Source organism: Tachysurus vachellii, chromosome 11, assembly GCF_030014155.1.
Source record: "Tachysurus vachellii isolate PV-2020 chromosome 11, HZAU_Pvac_v1, whole genome shotgun sequence".
NCBI classification, from domain to species: domain Eukaryota; kingdom Metazoa; phylum Chordata; class Actinopteri; order Siluriformes; family Bagridae; genus Tachysurus; species Tachysurus vachellii.
This window is the reverse complement of record NC_083470.1, coordinates 18,235,643-18,256,778: the sequence shown is the minus strand read 5'-3', so window position 1 is coordinate 18,256,778 and position 21,136 is coordinate 18,235,643. Positions and strand designations below refer to the sequence as shown.

General features: G+C 37.5%; 1 protein-coding gene across 4 annotated transcripts in view; it reads left to right on the top strand.

The window, feature by feature from the left end:
- Positions 1-16,532, top strand: part of LOC132853234 (helicase ARIP4-like) — a 29,499-nt gene extending 12,967 nt beyond the window's left edge. For 3 of the 4 annotated variants that reach the window (XM_060880778.1, XM_060880777.1, XM_060880779.1), the window contains exons 3-21: positions 355-443; positions 640-762; positions 1,759-1,964; positions 2,251-2,433; positions 3,324-3,457; positions 5,320-5,516; positions 5,993-6,335; positions 7,065-7,242; positions 7,331-7,540; positions 10,333-10,451; positions 10,552-10,664; positions 11,343-11,442; positions 11,895-12,100; positions 12,781-12,953; positions 13,171-13,367; positions 13,895-14,109; positions 14,851-14,940; positions 15,090-15,182; positions 15,331-16,532. In XM_060880778.1, coding sequence (XP_060736761.1) covers positions 355-443; positions 640-762; positions 1,759-1,964; positions 2,251-2,433; positions 3,324-3,457; positions 5,320-5,516; positions 5,993-6,335; positions 7,065-7,242; positions 7,331-7,540; positions 10,333-10,451; positions 10,552-10,664; positions 11,343-11,442; positions 11,895-12,100; positions 12,781-12,953; positions 13,171-13,367; positions 13,895-14,109; positions 14,851-14,940; positions 15,090-15,182; positions 15,331-16,217 — 3,856 coding nt within the window. In that variant the 3' untranslated portion in view covers positions 16,218-16,532. Of the gene's footprint in view, positions 1-354; positions 455-639; positions 763-1,758; positions 1,965-2,250; positions 2,434-3,323; positions 3,458-5,319; positions 5,517-5,992; positions 6,336-7,064; positions 7,243-7,330; positions 7,541-10,332; positions 10,452-10,551; positions 10,665-11,342; positions 11,443-11,894; positions 12,101-12,780; positions 12,954-13,170; positions 13,368-13,894; positions 14,110-14,850; positions 14,941-15,089; positions 15,183-15,330 lie in introns of those variants that run through there. The other variant, XM_060880780.1, reaches the window with a different exon arrangement.
- The last annotated feature ends 4,604 nt before the right edge of the window (positions 16,533-21,136 follow it).

The window sequence follows — 21,136 nt, the reverse complement described above, 5'->3', positions numbered from 1 at the left end:
TAGCTTCAGCTAACATAACCCAAATTTCCCCTCAGATAAATGTATTTCATATAAAACTTCATATAAACATTTTTCAAAGTTTTTGCCAATGATGAGAATTAGAACTATAAAATTAAATGAACACAATAAACGTCATTAACAAAAAAGGACAGAGGTAATGGGACTGTTTGCAGGAGACATTTGAACTGGGTTTGGTCCTCAGTTTGGGTGAGAGTGTGGAGTTTATTTATAGTTTTAAAAATACATAATCAAATTTTGTTGGCTCTATGAAAACAAACTGTGTTAATGAAATTTATCAAAAATTGAGTTATAGATCTGTACTGTCAATGATGAGTTTTATCTGTCTACCCACAGGAAGTTGTTGAAAGAGCACCACTTGGATGCAGTAAATAAAGTGGCCCACCTTGAAGAGTCAGAGAGACGCAAGTGCCTAGATCAGCAAAGTAACTTTACTGTAACTCCTTAATTTGCATACACACACTTGGTAAAAAACATTTACATACAGTGTCACAGATGCAAATTAAATTACAGGAAATACTGATATTAATTTAATCATAATTCACTGCCTGTGAAGACATCTAATAACTGTTAGTGTTTAGACAGTGTAAGTCATGGAAATGAATGTTTCTGTTTCGTCAGGGGATCTGTGTGTAAGTATGACTTATGGCTCCAGGGAACGTGCAGCATGTATGCAAACAAGCAACAGTAGTGACACACACAGCACCGAAGTGGCAGTGCTCCAAACAACTGCTGATACAAGCGGTAAGAAATATATGCACACACCTTCAATTTATTTTTCATTCACTTTTACTATTCACACAAGACAAATGTACACACACGGAAAACATAAATGAAATAACTAATGTAATAATCAAATAAAAATGTACTTTTGCATTGTGGTTCAACAGAAGCATTTAAAAAACAAACTAATAAAACTGGTCTGGAGAAAATTATGGTACTCATAAGGTAATATTATGTTGTAAAACCTTTTAAGGCAATTACTGCAATCAAGCGATTTCTGTAACTCTCAATGAGACTTCTGCACCTGTCGACAGGTGTTTTGGCAGACTCCTCATGAGCAAACTGTTCCAGCTGTATCCGGTTGGAAACGTGCCTTCTTCAGACTGCATGTTTCAGCTCTTTCAACAGATGTTCAATAGGATTTGGATCAGGGTTTATAGAAGGCCACTTCAGAATAGTCTAATATTTTATTCTTATCCATCTTGGGTGTTTTTAGCTGTGTGCTTTGGGTTATTATGGAGGGCCTATGACCTGTGAGTGAGACAAGGTTTTCTGACACTGGGCAGCACATTTCACTCCATGCATGCATACATAAACCAGGCATACATATAAACGCACACACACACACACACACACACACACACACACACACACACACACACACACACACACAAATACAGACTTGTATAACTGTACCTTCTGGGGGTGAGAAAGGTGTATGAGTTGCATGTACATAAATCATATTAAGTCATGTGTAACTTTTCAACTTTCTACAAATAAATGCTTAAATGATATAACAAGTATAATAATATAACAATATAACAATAATATAACAATATAACAAGACTCAAGCTTAAATTATTTAATAAAGCTCTAGAAATAGGTTTAATAGATACTCTTTTAATAGGAAATACATGATATATTTGAAATTCAAGACGTTTTTACTTAAAAATAATATATAAAGTGTATAATATATATCTATATCAATATATAAAGTGGGCATGTGTGTTTCTGTAGACCAAAGTTCAGATGGGAACACCATCTCATGCTTCATCAGCAAATCAGCCAATGAGTATGATGTTGAGAGCAGTGGTATGCATCTTAACAATTCTGTCAAACAACCAGATGCTCAGGGGCAAGTCCTCATCAACATCAATCACCCAGAGGATGAAAGTGACATCTACCTGTCCCCTCAAATTGCCCGTATCATCAAACCTCATCAGGTGATCTGTCAAACAGTTAGTTATGAACATTAATGATATTTATCATTATAACCAAGTATACAATATACAGGTATTAAATAATCTAATAAGCTAATTATGACAACTCACTTTTATTATTATCTCTCTTTTCTTTATCTTTCCTCACTTTCACTTTGCTTTCTTTTATTCGCACTGACTTCCATTTTTTGATTTCTCTTTTTGACATTCCTCTCTACCACTTTTACTCTCATACACTTCCCTCTTATTGCCCTCCCTCCCTTTCTGTCATTCAATCTCTGTCATTCAGATTGGGGGAATCCGGTTTCTGTACAATAATCTGGTTGAGTCCCAGAAGCGTTTAAAAAGCACCCCTGGTTTTGGCTGTATCCTGGCTCACAGCATGGGCCTGGGTAAAACTCTACAGGTCATCTCTTTCATCGACATACTCCTGCGCCACACCGGAGCTCACACCGTGCTCGTCATCGTCCCTGTGAGTGTCTGTTTGTGCATCTGTCTGTTTTCGTTATTTGTGTGGCTCTGTGTGCACAAGGATCTGTTTGATCATGTGTTACACTGTGTTGCCAGTTTATGTGTTGCTAGTTGCCACCCACAATCATACAAATTGTTCATTCTACAAAACACATTATGCAAGTGTTAGTATTCAGCTGAGCCTTGAATGAACCAGGGCTTTAAATGCACCATAACATCTAGAAAACACCTTTATTTTAAGCGGAGATCAAAAGAGTGCTTTCTCAGGCACTGGAATATCAAAACTGAAGCACTGATACTCCATAATTGAAAATGGATTAATAAGGTACAAGCAGCATAAATTTTCCAGAGTTGTGCAGTGTTAATAGGCTGATAGGAACAGCCTGATGGTATCATGAATTTTCTCCTGGCACACATAAAAGGCTCTGACACACTAAAGATTTCCATTGTCCAAATTCATAGCTACTGATGGTCGACACTTCTGGCTTGATAATACACAATAATATGCTATTTATACAGAATTTAAATGCTGAGCGCTTCATTGGGACGAGGTGGAACAGAACAGTTTGCAGAAAGACTATGCAGCTGTCAGATTTTCAGCTTTTCCACCCTGGTATTCACACTCAGTGCAGCTAACATCTACCTATTCCCAAGAATATTATACTCTAAAGGCTAAATGAAGTACAGTAGAACTAGATAGGTGTACCTAAACTGGCAACGGGGTGCATTTGTGGCATTATACATAATCGCACATAACTTGATCTATATCCATCCCTATCGTTCACCTTCCTTTCTCAATCTGTCACTCTGCCACATTGTTATTCCTCTTTTTGCATGTTTTTTTTTCCTTCATTTTTCCCCATTACTTTTGCCTCTAAATAATTACTCCAGGTGAACACACTACATAACTGGTTGGCGGAGTTTAATCTCTGGGACCCACCTGCTGAAGCCCTGCCACCCGACAATGACCCTGGCCACATTACACCACGTAACTTTAAGGTGCACATCCTTAATGACGAGCACAAGTAAGTGAGAATGACATTCTTTAACATTTTCTGAAACACATAACAGATTTATTAACAGCATTAACATATTTTACAATGTTTTGGTATGATGATACCACCCAAAAGTGGATTTTTGAATAGCACTGTACCCTGACGTGTTTTACTTGAATACCACATCAATTTGTAAACAATTTTAAGTTCTTTATCTAATTAAAGGATGTCTGTGAAACTAGTTAGGTTCGGTAGGTTAGATAGGTGCCATTATTTATATTTAAAGACTATGAAGAGTTTGTTAATACTTAGTTAATAAGGTAAAAATGCAGCTTATCATGTTACCTCAATTCTGAAGATGTTTCAGTGTTGGAAAATTTAAAATTACAGCTTTATAATCATGACAAATCATGGGTGTCTGAATTCATGTATGCCAAAGAGGGCAGAGCACATTTAGAAAATAGAAAAAGAAACAGAAAACCTAAAAATGTTAATGACACAGTTTTTTTAGGTTTATGTGGAATGCCCAACATACAAATACCTGTATATGTTACTATATAAATAGCAATATTAGGATGACTGCATTAACAAGCACAGCATGTTCAAAGATAATAGGTACATATTAATAATCCTATATTTAATCTGGTATTTTAAGGCTAGTATTTCTATCACTCCTGTTTATCTACAATTGTTGATTGTCTGAAACTGCAGGAAAGTTTTCCATTACATTGATCACAGCTTATCTCAATAATCTAACACTTTAGTATTAAGTTCAAAAACTCATCTCAACAAAGTAAAACCTAAACCAGTTATGTGTGAGTCCCAACTGCCTGTGTTATACTTTGTGTCTCTCCTTTTGGGCTTTAACAGTTCTCTAGAGACTGTAACCTAGAACTTGATGAATATGTATACTCTAACACACTCTCAATGGAGTTTAGCTAACATATGGGCCTCCCTTAAGGAGATGAGCGATGACTAAGTATGCCACTTAAAAGCCAAAAACTTGTGCTCAGCTTTAAAAAACAGAGTGAAGACGGCTCGCTCCACCTCCATAAACGTCTGCAGCATGGAGCATAAGGATCCTCACTGGGTTGATTAATGTTTGATGATTCACTATTCACAGTTTGATATCTCTGAGTTTTCTGCCCACTCACATCTGCTCCATGGATCACTTCTCTTTCTTCCCCCACCTCTCTCTTTCTTTCTCTCTCTCTCTCTCTCTCTCTCTCTCTCTATTTTAATTTACTTTGTTTTTTATTTTGCTCTCTGTACATCACTTCATCACGCTTGTGCAAACATACATATTCATTCACACTGTGTGTTGAGGAACAGTAACATTACATGTCCACCCACTGAAAAATATTTATTTATTTGTGCCTCACTGAGGGTTTTCTGTAAATAGTTCCAAGATATTTGTGCAAAAGATAGACTATACAGAACACAATATTTCCATATATAACATTCATTCATTTTCTACCGCTTATCTGAACTACCTCGGGTCATGGGGAGCCTGTGCCTATCTCAGGCATCATCGGGCATCAAGGCAGGATACACCCTGGACGGAATGCCAACCCATCGCAGGGCACACACACACACACACTCATTCACTCACGCAATCACACACTAGGGACAATTTTCCAGAGATGCCAATCATGCATGTCTTTGGACCGGGGGAGGAAACCGGAGTACCCGGAGGAAACCCCCGAGGCACGGGGAGAACATGCAAACTCCACACACACAAGGTGGAGGCGGGAATCGAACCCCGACCCTGGAGGTGTGAGGCGAACATGCTAACCACTAAGCCACCGTGCCCCCCTTCCATATATAACAATGTTGTCTAAAACAATTCTAAACATATATGTTCCTGAATATGTGGATGTCTACCTTCACAGGACCACAAGCAGCCGTGCTAAGGTTGTTGAAGCCTGGTACAGAGACGGTGGTGTGCTGCTAATGGGATATGAAATGTACCGCCTACTCTCACTCAAGAAAAGCTTTGTCATTGGGCGAAAGAAGAAGAACTCAAAGCTACATGAACGAGTTATTATTGATGAAGATAAGGAGGACCACCAGAAGGAGCTAATGAAAGGTCAGTTTTACAGCAAAAAGTAATCATTATTTACTTAATTTCTAGAGTAGAGGTATGAGGCTAATATGGCTATGCAAACAGCCCCCATTGCATTTTCAGTTATAGTCGTGCAAAATAAATGCAGAAGTCATGACATTTTGTGCCATACAGAAAAAAACAGCTATATTTTATTTTTAATTTGGGTACTTTTCTGTTGTTTAAATGAATTATAATCATTTGTCATGTATTGCCAAATCAGCTGAAGCATTCAGATGTGAAGCTACTTTAAATTTAAAAAAAAAGATATAGGCATGTACATTAGTAGGATGCATGATGTTAGTTATTGGCCTGACACTTTCAAACCTTATTGGCCTTTTTTTTCAAACCTTCATTTTAGGTATAAAGTTCAGAAAATGTGTTTATTCATGTATTTCTTTTGTTATCTTTATAATATTTTATCATTCTACTTTATAAACTATTATTAATTTTACCTCTAGGCATTGTGTCGGCTCTTGCTCAGCCGGGTCCAGATGTCATAGTCTGTGATGAGGGTCACCGCATTAAGAATTGGCATGCCAGCATCTCACGGGCTTTGAAGGGCATTGGGACACGGCGACGGCTAGTACTGACTGGCTACCCACTGCAAAACAACTTGTATGAGTACTGGTGCATGGTGGATTTTGTGCGTCCTGGCTTCCTGGGAACACGGCCTGAGTTCAGCAACATGTTTGTGCGGCCCATCCTGAATGGACAGTGTGTGGACAGCACACCTGAAGATGTTCAGCTCATGCGCTACCGCAGCCATGTGCTACACAGTCTGCTTGAAGGATTTGTACAAAGGTAAGTTAATCATTTGCCTAGACAGCAAAACCACATCATACAAGCCCCAATTTGAATGTAGCTGGGACATTGGGTAAAACTTAAATAAAAACGCAATACATTGACTTACAAATCTTTTTTGACCCATATTTAATTGAATACACTACAAAGACAAGATATTTTCTGTTCAGATTGATAAACTTAATTGTTTTTTGCAAATATTCACTAATTTTGAATTTGATGCCTGCAACACATTCCAAAAGAGCTGGGACAGGGGCAACAAAAGATTGTTGAGGAATGCTCAAAAAAACACCTGTTTTAAACATTCCACAGGTAAGCAAGTTTACTGGAAACAAGTGAGCATCATGATTAGGTGTAAAAAAAAAACACATCCCAAAAGGGTCAGTCATTCAGAAGCAAGGATGGGGTGCAGTTCACTACTTTGAACAACTGCATGAGCAAATAGTCCAGCAGTTTAAGTAAAATTGGAAGAAATTTAGGTATTTCATAATCTATCACACTGCATAATATCATAAGTAATAAAATCATACATATCACAGAATGTCCCAAATTCTTTGGAATTGGGGTTCGCACATTACTATGAGTGCATGCTGTTATAAAAGCCAAAGAATGTACTTAAGAACTACTAGAGAAATGTAGCTAGTAAATAGGTCAAATATATATGAGTTCCTAAGGTGAAGACCACCATGTCGTTGATGCCAATTTTGTGATGTGTGTCTGTGCATGTAGACATGGACATGATGTGCTATACTCCCAACTGCCACAGAAGCAGGAACATGTGATTTTGGTGCATCTTACAGCATTGCAGCGTGCACTCTATGTTGAATTCATGAATCGCTTTACAGAGGCTGGAAATACAGGCTGGCCTACCCTTAACCCACTTAAAGCTTTCTGTGTCTGCTGCAAGGTAAATACATATACTTATATATCTGAATGTTTTAAAAAAATCATTTTTTTTGCTTATTTTTGCATCTTTTGTGTTTGTGTGTGGATAGATCTGGAACCACCCTGACATTCTCTTTAAGGCACTTCAAAGGGAGAATATTGCCATTGAGCAGGATCTGGACTTGGATGACATCACTGCTAGCAATGCTCACTGCTCAGCCAATCAAAGGGATAAACCCAGTGACTCAGGCAGCAATAATGGAGATCTGACTTTAAATCACCTGCAGGAGAAAACCAGTCATGTTATCACATATGAATGGGTAAGGCGTACCAGGTGTACCAGGGCTTAACTCGCTCCACCACCTGTGGGTGGAGACACTGTTTCCCAATCCTCAGCACCTGCCTCAACAGGAAGTCAACACAGCCCACATCTCCAGGCAATTTATGTGCCAATAGAGATAAGGGCCCTCCCATAGACATGGACAGGGTGGCCATCCAAGGTCGCTCCACAGACCGAAGTGAGGCACCCGTCGAAAGAATCCTAGAGTGAAATGTCCCTAGAGTGGGACCCAGGGCCAAAAAACTTGAGTCTTTCCACACATAAGAAGGGTATGAAGCCAACGGTGCGTAACCATTATTAACATAAGGGGATGTTTACGAGGATGAAAGCCCACACCCCAATGCAATGGAATGGCCTTGGCAAAAGAAAGGCTTCGGCCTAGCCATAAGCTTTCATTGTCACACAAGCGGTGAACAGATGTGCCCGGATTGTTGTGGAGTCCCAAACGACCCCAGAAATGTGGTTCTCTGAGAAGGAGAAAGCACACACTTTCTGGGTTCAACACTAAGGCATGGAGTCCTCATAATGCCAAGCATCTTGATGACTGGCCACCATAGCCTTCGAGTGGGCCAGAATGAGCCAGTCATCCAGGTAATTCAGTACACTTTGTAAATGTGCCTGGTGAAAGGGCTAGGCTAAAAGGAAGAACACAATACCGGTAAGCTTCACCCCCAGAAGGAAACCTAAGGAACTTCCTGTGCTCTGGCAAAATGCCTATGTAATTTTTTTTTTTTTGAAGACTATCATCAAACCAGTCCTCGGACCAGTTTAGAGCACGCACTACAGTATCCAGGCCCCACTGAGACATGCCTGGCAGAAGTTTCAATGGTGCCCGGCTGTCTGAGAGTGGTGTTAACTTCACATCAATCTCCCTGGAGACCTGAAACAGTGCACTGGCGGGTGCTAACCCATCGTACAGATCTGTGCAAGAAAGAGGAGCAGGCATGGACCCCACTGCTCCCCGAAGCCCCAGAGGTGGAAAGGGAGGAAGTAGGGCAAGCATTCCTGAAAAGGATGCTCCACATAACGACCATGGGTAGTCATAGCTGAACCCTGAATCACACGAGGTGGCGGGGTAGACAGCAGTAGAGATGGCCCTACAAGGGCATCCTTGAAAACCCTTGCCCTTGGGCGTTAGGATTCCTCCTGTCCTTCTGACTGGTATGCCTGCAAAACTGTGATTGTGTGCAGCACTGCATCAGCTTAACCTACAGGATTGTAGGCCTTCTGTAAAAGGCTGAGGAGAATAAGCAGGCAGAATATGGGCATCCCACAACACCACAGTTGCATGGAGGTGGAAGGCGGTAGCAATTGTCAAGCTCAGAGCAGACAACACTAACCTTTCATAACCTTTCAACTGCTGCTTGCTCCTCATTGCCCACATCGAGCTCCTCAGAGTCCGATGTAGAATAATAAAATATTCATAATTCCACACTCGATTCAGGAGAAATTAATACCAGGCGCTTGGCTGGAGTACAGCCAACCAAGCACGGATTGATTTAGCGACAAAGTGTGATAATAGTCGATAATAGAATAAAAGTCAGGAGAAATCGCAACTAACTTAACCTGCAACCTCCATGACTGAAGCTGACGCACTGCCTCGACAGATGCGAAACTCCAGCCTGGAATGCAGCCAGCGAGAGCAGAGTTTGCGAAAAGCAATTGCTCATAATGCACGCGATCAGCTTCCTCGAGAGCCGATTGCGCGTTTCATGATATAAAAGAAAAGCTCCAGTCTTTCTATATTTTCTTTTGCCATAGTCGTAGACAACAAGACAGACAATAGACACAGAGTGCTTCCTGAAGACAAAGAAGCTGGAGTAATGTGACATAGATGCCCTTATATGGACTCGCTGGCGCATAATCACTTTGTCTCATGTCCTTCCTGAGCCATTAAATTGGTGTGTGTACAGTGCTTCAGACACAACTCCCTCAAAGACACAACTTCCTCATTCCCATAGCGTCGGCCCTGAAGCAGTGTCTAATTCCCTTGAAAGGGAGCTGTTTTTTATTGTTGTCTGAGGCTATGTGTTTGTTTATCAAAGTCTGTGAAGACCACACAACTGTAATTTAGTACTTGATAAATAAAAATATAGACCTGAATGAGGCTCTACTTTCTTTATATAATGAGTGTATTTATATATACAAACAAAATTCAAGTAAATATATGCAAAGGTCATACCATAAGATTAACATTATTTTCATACTTTTGGAGATAATTATCTAATTATTACCTAATTATATCATGTAGGACAAATTGAAGGAAAAACTTGTGGTCATGTTATGGGGTAGAAAGTGTTTTGCTGCATTACCACTATAAAGAAGGGTCACTGCAAATCAGTACCTTCTGACTATTCACCTTTATCCATGCTGAAACCATTTTTTCCATTCATATAGAAAAAATGTCATTGAAATGTAATTGACTCAAATAATAATATTAATTATAAAAACTTAACTTCCCCATTAATTTTAAATCATTAACACACAGCAATTGAGTGAGTATCTTTTAGGAGAATGTTAAGTTCAGGCAACTAAATGGTGTACAGTTCAGTAAACTTACAGAATCTTTGCAGAAGCTTACCGAAGCTGTTCTGGTGGCTTCTGGAGGCTCATAACATAATATCAATTTCTCACCTCTCTGTGCACTAATGCTGTATCTTGCGTTAACACCATAAAGGAAAGTTATGTATTAACTTTCCTTTTAATATACATTGTAATTGTTATAATGATGATCTTGAAAAGGTATTTAACTCATTCTAATGCTTTTCTCAGGCAAAAGACATCATGACAGGCTATAAGAAAGGCATCTTAGAAAATTCAGCTAAGATGGTGCTGTTTTTTCACATTATAGAGGAAAGCATCAAGATTGGAGACAAGGTTTTGGTTTTCAGGTACACACACTTATGTACACACATGTATACTACATATATTGGTGATCCTTTGCTTAATCTCTCTGTGCTTTTCTCTTATTCATTCAAACTAACTGTGCAGCCAGAGTCTATATACGCTTACAGTCATTGAAGAATTCCTGGTTAAGAGAACAATGCCTGACTATAGTGGAAATGGTGTGAAGCAGACTTGGGTCCGCAATGTCAACTATTATAGTAAGCTTATGTCCTTTTATATTACCAATCTTTACTTTTTCAACAACAAATAAATGTTACAGATAAATTATGTCACCAAAGAAAGTATCATAATGCATAATAGATTTTATCTTCCCAAACAGAAGCAATTTGGTCTGTCGAAGTTTAGTCTGTCAAATTATTACTAAGATGCTTAGAAAAACCAGGAAACTTCTGATCAAAATGTACCTGAGATCATTGATCCAACTTTGAAAAGTAAAGTGTTGTCATGCCAAAATTGACTTTTTGGTGTGTTGTCATGACAAAATTGACTAAAAATTGAAGTAAAGTGTTGTCATGCTGAAAATTGTAATGTTAAAATTAAAATAAGAGAAAGAAAAAAATCTACCAAGAAATATTTACTTGAATTAAATTGTCTGATGCTCTGTATTGTCATCTGCTGGTGCTTGGTAACTAGTGGATTTAGTAATTGTGCTGAAGGATGTGTCAGGGTTATATCTAAAAAGGTTTATTTTTATTTATTTTGTTTATAAAGTCTAAATGTTTATGCGGAATTCTAGATTTAGAAGAAAACTGTGAAAATGTAGAACATAAATATTCTCATCACAACTAAAATTATAGTAAATAGTAAAATAACACAAATATGTTGAGGATGTGAGAGTGATAATGATTTTTATATTATTTTTATATTATTTTCAGGGCTGGATGGAAGCACCTTAGTTTCAGAACGAGAGCGGCTAATTAACCAGTTTAATGATGTGACAAACAGCTCTGTTTGGCTTTTTCTTCTGTCCACCAGGTGTGACACACATATTCTCTGATCTTAGTATAAACCCCTGTGAGCCTCAGCTTTTTCTGTTTCCACTTGAGTCCAAGAACTTTTGTATTTTATTTCACACATATCTCTAGTTATGATTGTAACAGTGTTTCTATGAACCTTGAATAAGCAGCAGGGACAGTTAGAATCACCATAGAACCTTCTTATTTGTGTAATGCATGGAAAGACCTTTAAACACAAAGTGATATATGACAAGCTCACTGTGCTATAGCGAATCCAAAGTGTAGAAATGTTTCACAGCATTTTACACAGGAAGGCACCAGGAACTTACTAAAGCAGAAGAGAAATTGCTGATGATAATAGCCTGTCCCAATCTTTGGAGAACAAGAGCAAGGAAAGAAGAAAGTGATAGGGTTTTATGACAACTGCATTTATTGTAAATACTCCATTCTATATCACATGACTATGTGCAGGGCTGGCTCTCTTGGTGTGAACTTAACTGGTGCCAATCGTGTAGTGGTTTTTGATGCCTCTTGGAATCCATGCCATGATGCTCAAGCTGTGTGTCGTGTCTACCGCTATGGGCAGTGTAAGCCATGCCACATCTATAGACTTGTGACTGACTTCACCTTGGAAAAGAAAATCTATGACAAACAGATCTCCAAACAAGGAATGTCTGGTAAGTATATAATTCTGTTATACAATCTGTAGAATTTTTTGTCCCAGGGTCCAAAGTTTGACTTTGAGCTTGAGTTATGATGAGTTTTGCATGCTTTTCTGTGTTCTGTGTATCTGCATATGGGCTTTAGTTATTCTTACAGCATAGTAAATTAATTGAACACAAAAGAGGAAACAAGCAAAAGTCAAAGTCAAAAACTTGTGAGCTAGAAATACAAAACAGGAAACAAGGCTTAATATAGCAAGATTGAAAGGATACAACATTGACGTCAACAGAAATTACACAAAGACAAGACGAAAAACTGTAATTTAAATAAGGTGAGCACAATGAACAAAAGGAAATGAAACACATCTAAAGAAGACATTAACTGAGGTGTGCTGGGTTGCCCTCTGGTGCTCTGGCAGGGAAGTGTCACAAATATCTGTGGCAGATAAATGCACTGGAGTATTTAAGTGTCACAAATATCTGTGACAGATAAATGCACTGGAGTATTTTATTGTATAAATGTATTAGACCTTGACAAGGACCTTGAGGTTGTAGTATTAAAACAACATGAAATAGAACTCTTATGTACTGTATACTATCACCAACAATCACTATTTTTTACCCTATTGTAAATATCCATTACAATTGGAGTATTTTTACTCAGCTACTTACTTCTCTCTTTGTCATTCTCTTAGATCGTGTGATAGATGATTTAAATCCTGTTTTGACATTCACACGGCGGGAGGTGGAGTCTCTGCTGCACTTTGTGGAAGAGGAGCCTGATCCATTACACTCTGTCCAACCTCAGGAAGACATGGAGACAGTTCTCAGGAAAGCCTGTGCAAAATTCCCCCACCTTATTACCAAGGTAACATTAACACAACTGCACATACATTTTTATGATCATGAATACAAATATGGCCATTTAAATATATAAAATAATACACACCATTAAATACAAATTAAGGAACCAATCACGCAAAAATGATTTAAAAAAATGAGGAATTGGACCAAAACCTCAGAAGCACAGTGCACCTTACTGTACGTTTAAGAATTCCAGAAGTTAATTTTTTACTTTTCTGTAGCAACCTTTTCACCACGAGTCCTTACTGATGGACCGACAAGACTTCAAACTAACAAAGGAGGAGAAGCAAGCTGCCAAGAAGAGCTATGAGAACGAGAAAAGGGCATCAGTGCCCTACACACGTCCATCATATTCACATTACTACCCAGCTAGTGACCAAAAACTTACTAACATCCCTGCCTTCAGCCAGAGAAACTGGTGAGGGTTAATGCATTTCTCTTACTGCATACTAACATTTTCTCTAATGAAGTAGTATTTATTTATTTCTACTCTGTTTCAACTGTGGATACAATGACAAAAGAGTTTTTGAAACAGTACACAATGATCTAAACAGTTTCAGACTGAAAAACTCAGAATGGGCAGTTCATAATTATAAATTAAAACCTAAACTTAAGTTTAAAACTAAGCTGATGTACTTATTTCAATGAAACATTTATGAATTTATTTTAATTCATAAATATTTCAATTTTAATTTACTTTCACAAATTCCTGAACATAACAACTTAAATGTATACAAGCAAATTAAAATAAAGATTGCTAATTATAAAGGTTGATATTCATTCAGATCTCTATAATAATGGGAAAGAATTGAGAACACTTCCTGTTATAATCAACAAGTTATTATGTGATCACAACCAAAGTAGGAGATAAATTAAATGAATCATTTTGTTTAGTAAGATAATCAACCCTTATTAACACTACACCACCTTTGCACCCTAATTTAGGCGGCCTCCATTACAGCCAGAGGATAAGACAGAAGCCGGTATTAAACTGCCACACACAACCCAAACACATAAAATGCACCTGAAGGAAGACCAGAAGGAAAGCCAGGGTTCCCCCCCTTGCATGATGTCAGGCTCCATACCTGCTGCTCTCAATTTTCCAGTCACCTACTTGCAAAAAGCAGGAGTCTTTGTACAGAAGACTGTCACCACTACAGGTGGGTATGTTTACAGATCAACTCACATATTGTACATTTTCAAAACAGGCAAAACATATATAATCTATATTTAAGATTATGTTTAAAGCATACAGCTCTAATGTTTTCTGTTAATGTTTATTGTAAATCTAAATGCTTTTTGTTTTTGTTGCTGTTGTTGTTGTTTGTTTTTCTATGGTAGACGGTATGCAGTAATTTTTTCTGCAATCAATTCACTTCAAGTTTATTTGTATAGCGCGTTTTACAATTGACATTGTCTCAAAGCAGCTTTACAGAACATAAACATAGAAAAAAGTTAATATAAAGAATAATATAAAGATTAATAGAATACAAAATTCAAGATTAATATTAGATATATTTAAATGTTTATGCATTTATCCCCAATGAGCAAGTCTGAGGTGACTCAGGTGGCAGTGGCAAGGAAAAACTCCCTTAGATGGTAAAGGAAGAAACCTTGAGAGGAACCAGACTCAAAGGGGAACCCATCCTCATATGGGTGACACTGGAGGGTGTGGTTATAAATATACAGTCTGACAAATGTTGTATTGATGCAAAAGATCACATGGAGTTCAAATCTCCTCTATAGTATCGCAGAGCCCAACTGGAGCTGGTAGATATCTAGATGCCTCAGGATTCTCAGAGTTGGCATCATCTCAGGTCCAATCACAGTGACCTTAGTCAGAAAAAAAAGGTCAATGAATACAAAATACTTGAACAACTTATCTTCTTTCTCATGCTCAGATATTATGATTCCTGGTACAAACCATTCTTCAGAAACACAGACCAAAATAAGTGCAGGTGAAAGCATTCACATTATCAGAGGAACTAAAGGTAACTCACTACACCTTCAATTCCTTACTATACCTTCATTCAGAAGTAATAGAATAGATTTTCTTTTGTAATATTTGTCACTTGTTATCTTTATCTTACATATTTCACTGACCTTATATTAACATGCATCTTTATATGCCCTTTTCCAGGAAACTACATTCGGACATCGGATGGAAGAATCTTTGCCATCCGTGCTGTGAGAAAATCCAGACAAATTGAAGACAGTACAAACACAAATAAAGGTATCATGTAATCTTACTTCCTGCCAGTAGTTCTATTAATGTTGCTTCACTTGTATTATAAGAAGGCAGACAAGAGTATATTCCAAAAGCTTCTATATCTTTGATCCATTTCACTATATAACTCAAACATTTTCTCATTCTCTTATAGACATGCCACCCTCACTGGTGAACTCCATCAGTAAGAACACAAGTGGTAGTGTGTCCCCTGATGACATGTCAAAAGTCCTAACTTCCAAAGCCTTTACCCAACCTCTCTCTCCAGATACACCAGAAATCCTAAGTGAGCTTCAGCGTTACACCAAATTACCACCTCTGTCTCCCTCAGGAGTGGCCAATCCAGAGACATCCTCAGAAAATGTTATTATGATTCTGCCTCAAAACAACAATGCCTCATCAGGCATGGAAGTGCCATTGGACCTTAGGGGCACAAAGCGCAAATCCACATCACGTCTTACCAATGAATCTCTGTACGAGCAGCCCACTCCAAAAAAAAGAGTTTCTGTTCAACCTTCTGTACAGAATTATCCTTTTACAGGCACTTATGACTTAAATTCCACCAGCAATCCTGGTGTAAATTGTGCCCATCTGAGCTCTCCGTGGTTGCCCTACTTCCAACCTCAAGTTCCTATACCTGAGCACCAACTCATGTTCCAGGTCTCTACAGATACCTACAGCTCTAGAGACAAAGCTTTGCTTAGGTCTTCTCCAACATCCTCTAGCATCACCTCTAGTACTACAGCAACTTCTTCCACCTCTATTCCTTCATCATGTCTGATGAGGCATGAAGTACCTGACATTATGGCGTCTACATTCTTGTCACAATATGGGCAACCACTGGCTGTGTACTCATCCAGATTAATTCCTCAGGGAATTCCAGGGCAGGCAGTATCTAGCTTCTTGCCTCACTATGTGTTCACTGGCCCACAAGGTGGTACTAATGAACCTTGTCTTGTCACAGATAATGGAGCACCAAAATCTGAGGACAACAGTGTTTGCGACAATCCTGATGATGTAATAGAGTTAATGAATAAGTGAGAGAAGACACATTTTGCAGAATCTGGAAAAATTTGTTTGATTATCATGGGTCATCTGCAAATATAGGTAGCCTCTTTTTGGATGTGAGAGGCTGCAAAGGATAGTGTGAGGGATTATGTATACAAATGTGGACAATCTGAACAATCTTAATGCTGAATATTTTATTTAAAACAGAAATTTGTTCACATTGTGGTTGACAACAACCTGTGCTGTTAAGTATCTAAAAGATATCATATGTAAGAGTTTAGATTTGATTTATCAGTTAATGGTACAGATAAGTAAGTTACTGATGAGTAAGATAGTAAGCGAGACTTATTCGAGACTTAAGCGAGAAATATTCGGGTGTTTTCAAACTGTCACTTTCTTGTGCTGTGAAAGTGGCTGTTATAGTTATGACCCAAAAACAGGTTATGAAACTTGATTTCATATCATCCAACAAGATAGAGCCATGGACCTGTGTGAAAAATACTTTTGTAATTTTACATTCGCAGGAAAAATACATGCTGTTTATGCTCTACCTTTTCATTTGGACTTATTTGTTACAAAACAGTTAATTACCTCTGGCATACATTAATTGAAGGTGCACAATTTAGCATCCAGTCATTTAAGTTTAATATCTAATCAGGTTCATAAATGTAGAAGAAAAACTACCAAGAATTGATATTTCTGATTATGAATAAGTTACAAAACTTATGGTGATTAGGGTGAGTAGTCAAGGCTTACCTTAGCGAAATTTTTCCATATGCTACAGTTTCCATATGCTAGAGGGAGCAAAGTCTTGTATAAAAATTATTTGTGTCTCCTTTGCTTCTCCTGAAGGTCAAAATCTGTCAAATTTGATCTCTCTCTCTCTCTCTATGTATATATATATATATATATATATATATATATATATATATATATATATATATATATATATATATATATATATGTGTGTGTGTGTGTGTGTGTGTGTGTGTGTGTGTGTGACACACACACACTTTAGCATGATTGCTTATGTGAAGAAATCATGCTAAAGTAGTTAAATATAACCAGTTCAGCATCAATTTCAGCCCCTAACATACATAAATTCAAATTCTAGCTAATGTTAAATGTATTTGTAGAACATTTTACTTCTGAATAATACATTGGCTAACTACAAAGCATGCAAATGAGCAGCAAACTTACAAGGCTTTGTTGAATGATATTTCAGGCAAAATAGTGTAGTTGCTTGATATAAAAATTAAAATCATCCTTAAAAAGTTATTACAGTAAGTAATAAATGTTAAGTAAAACATGAAAAGAACATAGTTGCTTACATTTATTTTGAATTGTTTAAATATTTTAGTTATTTAATTGTAAAATACACACAAACTTTCAATTGTGTACATTTTTGTACTTCCTCTTTTATGGAGTAAGGTTTAGAGATTTTTTTTTTAAACATCATTTGTCAAGACATTTTCCACCCTTTGCCTGGAAGAATTAAAAATATGATGAGATGTGATATGAAACATTCTATATGACCGATTAGTCATTATTTTAAAAGTGCAGTGATTTTAAACATAAACATAATGTGTCTTTACCCAAGCCTTTGTTGCAGTCTTTCACAGACAGACATTAGAAACAAGACCATATTCATTGTTGACTACATAATATAGTAAGACATTCCCTTTTTAAAATATGTCTATTGATGTCAACTGTTTTTGTCAGCATTTTAAAATTTTTTAGACTGCTTACAAGCAGGTAAGCGTTCGCTGCATGTGATCCAGGATGTACAGTAAGGTGGAGCTAAATGCTATTTCCTAAATGGCTTGTATTAAAATCACAACACTGAGCTCACATGAAAAAACATGCATATGCTAAAACTCTGATGCCTTGTGCTGCTGTCTTACTGAATGTAGTGGTATGGGTAAATGGTTCAGGAGCATGTGTGCTCCAATATCAGCCTATAGTCTTGTGTTAGTTTAAACATGATAACTTGGCTACTACATATGGGACATTGTTTTTCTTACCTTTTGCACTGCTAAACACTTTTTTTTTCTATAATGAAGCACTAATGTTTAATAATTAGAAAAGAAAAATAATTGTTTTGAGTAAATAACAAAAAAGTCTGTTTTTACTTTGCCTAATTGTTTTCATTTAAACAGTTCCACCAGATTTCTGCCCATCTTTCATTACTTTGGGACATGGAATTGATTGGTTACAAACTCTTGTTTCCATTTCCAAAAATATCAGGATTGTTGTTTTAGCCAAATTGGTGGCATAAAATTTTACAAAAAAAAGAATACTGCAAAAGTGGTATAGTATAATGTTTAATACCATATTACCTCATTTTTATATGTGTATGTGGCATTTCTTGTTGTTTTTACCAAGAACATCATAGTCCTGATGATCCATTTTCCACACTGCTCCTTTTTGGTGTAAACATTCCAAAAAAATTTTTATTTAATTTAATTAGACAACAATTCATAAAATCGTATCCTCTATGTGACATTGTTTTTCTTATCTAGACATATGATGTCATCATTCTTGTTTGTGTTGACTTTTAGAATTTACATTATTTTTTATTATATTGATACATATTTATTCATTTGCATTTTTACTTCCAAAATCTTTTATATGGGGTTTGTGAGTAAAATGATTGAGGGTGTGTGTATGATGTGTGTTTGTGTGTCTGTAATTAGAAATATTTTTGCCACTTGTTTGAATCATGTGAAACTCACTGGCATTGATTGAATCTTTGTTATGATTAGCCTTGCTTAAATTACTGAGAGCATCAGTGATGAACTTTTTTCGAATGTCCCAGTATTCTATTTTCTTTGCTTATTACTCAACTTGAGGTAATTATAGAATGGGTTTAGTGTAAGGGCAGACATTTAATAAAGAAAAAATTCTGGTTAGATATATAACTCAGTGAATACACTGAAATGAAATCAAACTGAAACTGGTTTTGCTCTGTGTAGTTTTTTATGCAATTTGTTCTGTGTAGTTTCTAGGCTTGTAAATAAAAAAATTATGCTTTAAGAATTTCACTACATGATTGTGTAATTGTGCAAAACACTAGTACTTGATTGGTGTTTATTAATAGAGAAAAGCACATGTTATACATAGAAGTTTGATCTAATTTTAAAAATATAACCTCTAGCTGAGCAAGCATGACTGTACTCCTGCTGCTCAAGAAGGCTTTCACATACAGTAGGAGTAATTGGGTCATATGTTAGTGGTGGGGTCCTTTGGTGGATAGACAGCATGGAAGGTGCAACACCCTAACCAAGGTGTGAGGGGCCAGCCAGAGGCATGGGCTCATTGTAAGGGACAACTCTAATGGCCGGGCACCCCTGGGCTGCTTCCTCTCCCCATGGTGTCCTGAGTGGAATCTATGTGCATAGCTTTTCTTAGTCCTCCACCTCAGCTGGGCTTAAGGCATGATAGGCCAATTAAGCCTCCCTCAGGAGGAATGGAAAAGAGAATCTGGGCAAACTCATCCACCCCTCACCTCTCAGGTGGCAACACTCTTGAATTTACTGAAATAGGACTCTACGTCATCATTAGCGAGTGAGTGTTGCAGCAGTGGTTGGGAAAGGGACATTTTCTCAGGGCCACCTGCTCCACAATGATGGTCTGCAGGCTTTAGGTGAGCCCCTGGGTCTGGACTTGCTGCTGCACACTGGCCTTCAGAAGTTGTTTGAGCATCTGATCCATGTTGTCTGTGGTGTTGTGTTAATTCCTGCATTCTCCACCATTGTAGCACACAGGGCTGAAAAGAGCGAGCACAGACACACACATGGGACAACAGGGTGGTTGAAACCAGTGTGAGTGGTTTATTTATGTACTCAATACTTGGTAGAGGTTCCTTTTGCTTTAATTACTGCCACAATTCGGTGTGGCATGGAGGTGATCAGTCTGTGGCATGACTCATCTTTGGCACTACTTCAGCTCATATGCATTTTTTGTCCTTTTGACAATACCCCATAGATTCTTTATGGGTTTCAGGTCTGGTGAGTTTGCTGGCCAATCAAGCACACAAACACCATGGTTATTTAACCAACTTTTGGTGCTTTTGGCAGTGATTTCATTTTCCAGCAGGATTTGGCAACAGCCCACACTGTCAAAAGCACCAAATGTTGGTTAAATGACCATGGTGTTGGTCACCAGACCTAGAACTCACCAGACCTATGGGGTATTGTCAAGAGGAAAATGAGAAACAAGAGACCAAAAAATGCAGATGAGCTGAAGGCCACTGTCAAAGAAACCTGGTATTCCACACCACCTCAGCAGTGCCACAGAATGATCACCTCCATGCCACGCAGAATTGAGGCAGTAATTAAAGCAAAAGGAGCCTCAAACACGTATAGAGTACATATACAGTAAATGAACATACTTTCCAGAAGGCCAACAAGTCACTAAAAATGTTTTTTATTGGTCTTATGAAGTATTCTAAACTTTTTGATATAGTGAATTGGTGGGTTTTTGTTAAATGTGAGCCAAAATCATCACAATTAAAAGTAGCTAAAACTTAAACTACTTCAGTCTGTGTGTACTGAATTTATATAATACACAAGTTTCACTATTTGAGCTGAATGACTGAAATAAATGAACTTTTCCACGACATTCTAATTTACTGAGATGCACCTGTATATTTATGTGTTGAAAGAGGAGATGTGTAGCGACCCCTAACGGGAAAACCCGGAAGAAAACGAAGAAGATTATTTATTTATTTTATATATGTATACATTCTATCAGTCTAAAATGTGTGGCTACAAAAAAAGCTAAAAACCCCGTTTATCCCTTAAATTATTAGAACATTTTCATTGGATGAATTTTACAAATTAACAAAATATTGTGCACAACACAGCACAGAAACTTAATATTACTTCTTGTCCACGTTACAGGCTTCATGGTTGGTAATGTAAACAAAATAATAATAAAAAAAATCATGT